The sequence below is a fragment of the Aptenodytes forsteri genome, unplaced genomic scaffold (assembly GCF_000699145.1).
Source record: "Aptenodytes forsteri isolate BGI_AS27 unplaced genomic scaffold, ASM69914v1 Scaffold284, whole genome shotgun sequence".
Taxonomy (NCBI): domain Eukaryota; kingdom Metazoa; phylum Chordata; class Aves; order Sphenisciformes; family Spheniscidae; genus Aptenodytes; species Aptenodytes forsteri.
Window position 1 is genome coordinate 4,264,258 of NW_008794445.1, and position 6,628 is coordinate 4,270,885.

The following is a 6,628-nucleotide window of genomic DNA, read 5'->3' on the forward strand; positions in this document are numbered from 1 at the left end:
TGTGGGGGACCGTGTCAAAGGCCTTACAGAGGTCCAGATAGACGACATCTGTAGCCCTTCCCGTGTCCACTGATGTAGTCACTCCATCATAGAAGGCCACTAGGTTAGTCAGGCAGGACTTGCCCTTGGTAAAGCCATGCTGGCTGTCTTGAATCACCTTCCTGTCCTCCATGTGCCTTAGCATAGCTTCCAGGAGGATCTGTTCCAGGATCTTCCCAGGCACAGACATGAGACTGACTGGCCTATGGTTCCCCAGGTCTTCCTTTTTTCCCTTTTTAAAAATGGGGGTTGTGTCTCCCCTCTTCCAGTCAGTGGGAACTTCACTGGACAATTGAAATTTCTCATCTGTAGTCTCAGGCTAGACGTTCTTCTCAAGCTAATCTCAGATGTATAAATTACAAACTTAAATGCGTTTAAAAATGAGTTTGATTAAAAGCAGGGGGAAATTAACTTGTGTAATTCTGGAATGAGGCTATTACATGACAAATAAAAAACAAATCTGGAACCTGTGCTACAACTAGGTTTTGTTAGAAGAATTATCCCTTGTGTGATTTTTTGCAATGTTGGGGTGGTGTTATTTTAAGATATTTTACTCTGATAATAGGCATCTCCAAAACCTTTACAACGGAGCCGGAAAAGAGCTGTTCTGTTAAATAATCCACATAGTTTTAAATTAAATGAGCTGCCTGTATTGGAAAAAAAAACAGATTAGACATCCTCCTCTATATTTCCTCACAGAGTGCACCTAAGCCTGTTGTTGAAAAACATTACATACTCATTTTAAGATGTACTGCAATCATAAAAGAATCTAATACATACTTTCACAGAAAAATCTTATGCTATAAAGCTAGCCACTAATTTCTTAGTCAAAAAATCTGGTGCACTGGACAGTGAGACTGTACTCTTTCCACTTACAGAAAGTTACTGTTATCACCTCAGAGCTTCAAAACTAAGGTCTGCAAAATGCTCCTGCACTAATTTCCTTTTATAAGCTTACAAAGAAGTGACCTTCCATTTATAGTTCCTCAGCTGGAAAGATTACTTTCCCTGCAATGTAGTGTTTTGCAAGATGTAGTATTTGCAAACACTGAGATCCACAGGCATTACTCCTATTCCACAAACTACATGCCAAATAAGAAGTTAATACTGGAGTTAGTACAGATGTTTCACAAGTATTTTGCGCTGCAAGTCACCTGCAGAAGAACCAATGCTTCCAAACAGATTGACTCAGGCTAACTCTAGTAATTAATCCTAGAATAGGCAGACAGATAGGACACGATGCCATCCACAGCTTTGGCTTTTCATTCAACGCATTTTTGGAGGAATGCAAGATGCATTCGTCCAGCCGTCCCATCTCTCTACAGGTGAGTCTCTAATCAGCTGACAAGAAGGAAGACTGGCTTTAATGAATCACACCATAGTGATGTGAAAGGTTATACAATCGCTTTAGCAAGCAGTATTACTACCAGAAGACTTAGAACTAAAATACCATTCCTGCCTTTCTCAAGGGCAAGGTATAGCCTTTTGAATCAGAACATTTACTAGACTTACATTATCTAGAATGCTCAGAAAGCATTACTTCCTAACTGATCAACTGGATTCTTCAGCAGAAACTGCCGCCTTCACCAGATATGCAGGCAGCATCCACACTGTCATGTTCAACCAACTATGAATCGTGTTATAAAATGTGATACTGGTTCCAAAACAGTATCTGTGGATGCCTGCATTGGGTCTGAGGACAAAAAACTGTAAGTAGCCTTGGACAAAATATCCTAGGGCAGCCTTAGCAGCCTGGGAAAATCCTAGAGCAGCCAGTCAGATCTAGGAAAGCAGGAAGAGACGTAGCTACAGTTTCAAACCTTCCAAGAGGTAAGATGTTTGACTAAATGGGGCCTGTGCTTCCTGCCCCCCCTCCACCGGCTTTCTCCTCAAAAAAAAAAAAAAAAAAAGTCTGTACTTCTCTACCACAGCAGACAATTAGTATAGGGCTAGAATATTTTGTTGTCAACCACGATCTGAAACGATATTTGGGGGTGGGGTGGGGAAATTGTCTAAACGCTGAGAGTGGGATCTATCTCACCCAGCTTTAAATGTCTGCAATGTAGACACCTAAGCTAATCAGCCAGATTTCCTTAACAGTCAGCAGAAGAAATAGACACTTTGAAGCATGATTTGTCTCATCTTAAAATAGACACAAAATCACGTCAGATGAGTTTGTGATGAGACTCATGAGATTAACATCTGACCTAGTCATCTAAAGCCAGGTGAAATGAAGCCCCATCTTATGACTGTAGATACTCTATTTGTCCATACAATGTCTGTATGGGAGTACATTAACCCTTGTCACATGAATTCTTGCAAGTGGGCTCAAGCGTACTGACACAACCATCTCTCAATTTACCCCCATTTAGGCCTACTGTCATGATTGATCTTATCATTGAGTATGCATCTCAACATCTAACTGCAAATATTCACTTTCTCATTGCAAATCAAGAAGCACAAATTACGTATTTTGTTTCTAATGAGATGAAAGATGATTCACTTTAGTTATTGGTAACTTACAGCTAACAGCAAAGAAAAGTAGGACTTTATTTAGACCTGCTCTTGGTAAGCCGGTAATCCAAGCCTGCGTAGACCTAGGGTTCCTATTACCTTAGGCATGTTGCTGTTATTACCAGATGGGTTCCCATTATCTTAGACATATTTGCTACTGTTGCCAGATACTTTGTATATGTTCAGTTGTGCCCACAGAGTGTGGAGGTCTGCTCCTTATATTGATAAATTTGAAACAAGATCCCAGCCATTAAGAGATTTGAATCTATCCACTTGTTCATGGGGTGAATGATGATACAGATTAAAGAAAACAGGTTTGACAGACAAATTTTCGTATTTGTAGAATTTTCTTAGATATAGCACAGAACAAACATCCCTTTACTTTCAGAATGAAGAAGTATCTGAGAGGTGGCAGCTTTTCATATGTGAAAGGCTCTTTGGAAAATACTTTCTGAAGAAGGGTGGACAGGAAAACCAGAAGAAAGTGCATGGTTTGCTGCAAACAATAATACCCAGCACATGTTTGCCTGTGATAATGTTGTTATACAGAACAAAATTGGAAAATGACTTTCAGGAGAAGCACATCGGGAGTTTCTCCAGTAAGGAGTCTAATTGTCTAGTATGCTTACATGTTGAAGCCATAATGGATGTGATCAAAACTGAAAAAACCCAGACACATTAATAGCTTTTACAGCAGGATTCAGCAGCCTACAGTAACTGTATTTTATGGTTCTTTAACCAAGCCCAAAAATCGCACTGAAGGCTTTAGGTTAACAAAATGATGCAACTCTTCCCACACAGCAACCACAACTCCACACTTCTCTTAAGGCCCTAGAACTAGTGGCACCATGGGCTGCCACTGCTGCAGCTTTCATCCATCTTTCTGTCGTTTCTGGTGTCACACTCTGCTCTTCTGCAAGAGTTTGGCAAAAGCACCATGTTCCCCAGATCTGAATTTATTTGGTTATTCAAAAGGCTACGACTCCTTCCTGAAGATGTTAACTTGCTGGAGTGTGTCTTTTATTTTCCAGAGTATTCTTGGACAGAATTCCTTGGGACAACTGAATGTTTTGAGCTTAAGGAAGACAGGCTTGAATAAAAGTATTTCATATCAGGATTTTAAGAAATTCCTCAAAAAAAAAAAAAAAGGATTTGGCAATGAGTACTTCCCTGGACTAGAAAAAGAGTTCTTAGGAGACAAGGAAGTATAATACATTTAGGCTTGCAAGTTCAGGTTCATTTTGGATTACGGCATCAACAGTGGTGTGGTATGCAACAGAAAGGCTTCTCCCACATTCATGTGAAAAGCAGCTCTACTGGCTAGAAGGGCATCTCTAAAAAGGAGGCATCCAGCCTGTCTGTGAGTTTAATAGATATCCTGCTCCCAGTGCAGCAAGATCATAGCTCTAAGGATTCTTTAGTCTCTTGATAACACAATATACATCCTTTAAGAGCAAAAACTTTGCTTGACTTCAGAGAAATAAGAGGTATGAGCTGCTAATGATGGCACAGCAATTTTTTCCGTCAAGTTAACAGTAATGCAAAACTCTTATTTGTACCAAGGATTCTTCCAACACAGGTGTGTCACATTCCTTCAGGGCAGGAACTGACACCAGGAGAAATGTTTCCAGTACTGAATATCGTAAGGTTGAAATCTTGTGCCCTGAAGTATGTCATATATTTTAACTCATTCACACAAAACAAAGCTTGAAGGGCTTATCTTTTGATAGGATCTTGCAAAAGGACACTGACTTCACCTTCAAATCACGTTGTGCTTTTTCAGTTCACCTTTGGCAGCTGAGACTGACAGGTTTACCGTTATATAGATAACACCAATGGTCCACACAATTTCCTTGTTCTTACATATTTCTCTGCCAACATACAGAAGACAATGCATGATTTGCATTGTGCATATCATATTGGAGAGTGAAAAACTCTGATGAGAATCCCGGAACAATCAATCAGTATAGTTTTCTTCGAAGGACTGAAATTGAGTCTTGCAAGGCTGGACTTCAAAGTTGAAGAGTTAAAGGCAATTTGAGCATATGCTGTATACATTGGTTCATCCAAGTTAACAAATGTGTTGATTGAAAGGAAAATGTCTATTTTAAGACTGAAAAACTACAGGTTTGAAGATTTGCTAATCTGCCATTGTGAATGCCTTGAAGGGGCAGGCTCTTTAGGATAACTGTGATGACAGGCTACAATCAAGATGGAAATTGCCAAGTCCGAAATGTTGACTTTAGGACACTAAAGAACACCCTGAAGAATTTTAAATACTAGACACTACTGATTATATCAACTGGAGTGCTAGACATTTAAGTTTTATCCATAAAGATAAAAAGAAAAGAAGGAAACAAAAGATTTGGACCAATCCTGTCTTCTATGCTCTCTTACAGAGCACAACGGGACTACAGTCACCTACCTACTCCAAGAAGACAAAAAGCTCATTTTTAGGGCAAAGAGCCCATGAGACACTTGAACACATTCAACACATATTTATCCACCCTTGGTGATTTAAATCCTAAAATAATTTGAATTATAAACCCTGCATGTGCGGCCACTTCAAAACCAGATCTTTTCTATTCTTGCAAGTCGACAGCCAGGGTTTTAAGACTGGGCACCCCGTCCACTGTACTGCACTCAAATCTATGCCACGGTGGCTGACCTACACAAGAAAGGAATCCTGGTTATGAGCAGACCTCCCTACCAAATGCCTTGTTGTGCAATTCCAACGCTCTTCGGAATTAAGCTTACCTCACTCATCTAAAATAAGCCAGCAATTCCTCAGGAGCAGACAGCAATTGAGTCATTCAAAAGCAACAGCCCCAGACTGCTCTCTGCAGTAATCCTTCAATGAGGGGTTGAGCCACTTCCCTTGCAAAGCAACACCTTCAGATGCAATGCAACAAGTTTATTTTCAGGCATATCTAAACTTGTTTTTATCTGGTGCAGTTCACAATAGATGGGCTCCAGTGCTGGGAACAAGAGCCCAAGGGAAAAACCAAATGGATGACAGTAAGACGACTGCTGATATCCCTAGGTTCAAATGGAGATCAACTGTTTCACTTTCTAGACTGCAGGAAGCTGGTAGTATTATCAACTTGACACCAATACCTTGTATCACTCCTCCAAAACAGAAATAATACATAAACCTATTATTAAAAAAAAAAAAAAAAAAAAAAAAAATCACTATGTATGTCAAATCATAAGTATGCTAAAGGTGTAACTGAAATCTGAGACAGTATCAAAATGTGTTTAAATTATTGTTTAATAAGTGTTAAATGTAATTTAGTGTGAAAATTCTCATCGTGCATCTAGGAAAAGCCATTTATTTCTAGGCCAACATTTACCTCTTTTTGGAGCTGCGCTCTCGGCTTCTCTCCCTGGAACTATGCCTGCTTCTATGATGGCTGCGACTCCGGCTGCGGCTGTTAGAGCGAGACCTGTGACGATGGCGTTTCTCACGGGATTTAGAGCGAGTTCTTCTCTTTCGTTCCCGGGAGGCTGAGCGAGACCGATGCCTGCGGCGATCTCGGGACCTAGATCTAGGAACAGAAAGGACTTAAACCAGACACTGCATTCACCTAGCTACTCTATCAGTGTACTTTGAATATTATGCACGCTATGCATAAGCAAATCTGTATAGAGAATGGTCTGCAGTGTTCAGAGCTATTGCATTGTCCTATCACAGGCAAACAGAGAGGGGAAAGCAACATTAGAAATCCTACAAACTCCTTTGTGACTAATGCAGACAATTTTACGGTTAATTTATGACTGTATGTATGGTTATAGCATAGCCAATTCAGGCTTCTGAAAGGAATTTAAAATATGGAGAAAAAAAAATCTGCTTTTTAAAATTTTAAAATCTTGTCTTTATCAGGCAGAGTTATAGAACTTCGTGATGCAGTGATAGGAATCATCTGCCAGAACCTATGTATTATGATGTTCTGAGAAAACAGGACTATATCCTTCCCCATAGCTACTACAATAAAACTAGTCTGGAAGGTTCTAAACACCATACAAAGTCATGATTTTCTTTCCTTTTTTTTTTTTTTTTTTTTTTTTTTTTTTT

The 6,628-nt window shown here is 39.7% G+C and overlaps 1 protein-coding gene across 1 annotated transcript in view; it reads right to left on the minus strand.

Moving 5' to 3' along the window:
- LOC103907797 (putative RNA-binding protein Luc7-like 2) overlaps positions 1-6,628 on the minus strand; it is a 30,283-nt gene that overhangs the window by 2,272 nt on the left and 21,383 nt on the right. Inside the window, exon 9 of the mRNA XM_009290042.1 lies at positions 5,907-6,101. Coding sequence (XP_009288317.1) covers positions 5,907-6,101 — 195 coding nt within the window. The remainder of the gene's footprint in view (positions 1-5,906; positions 6,102-6,628) is intronic.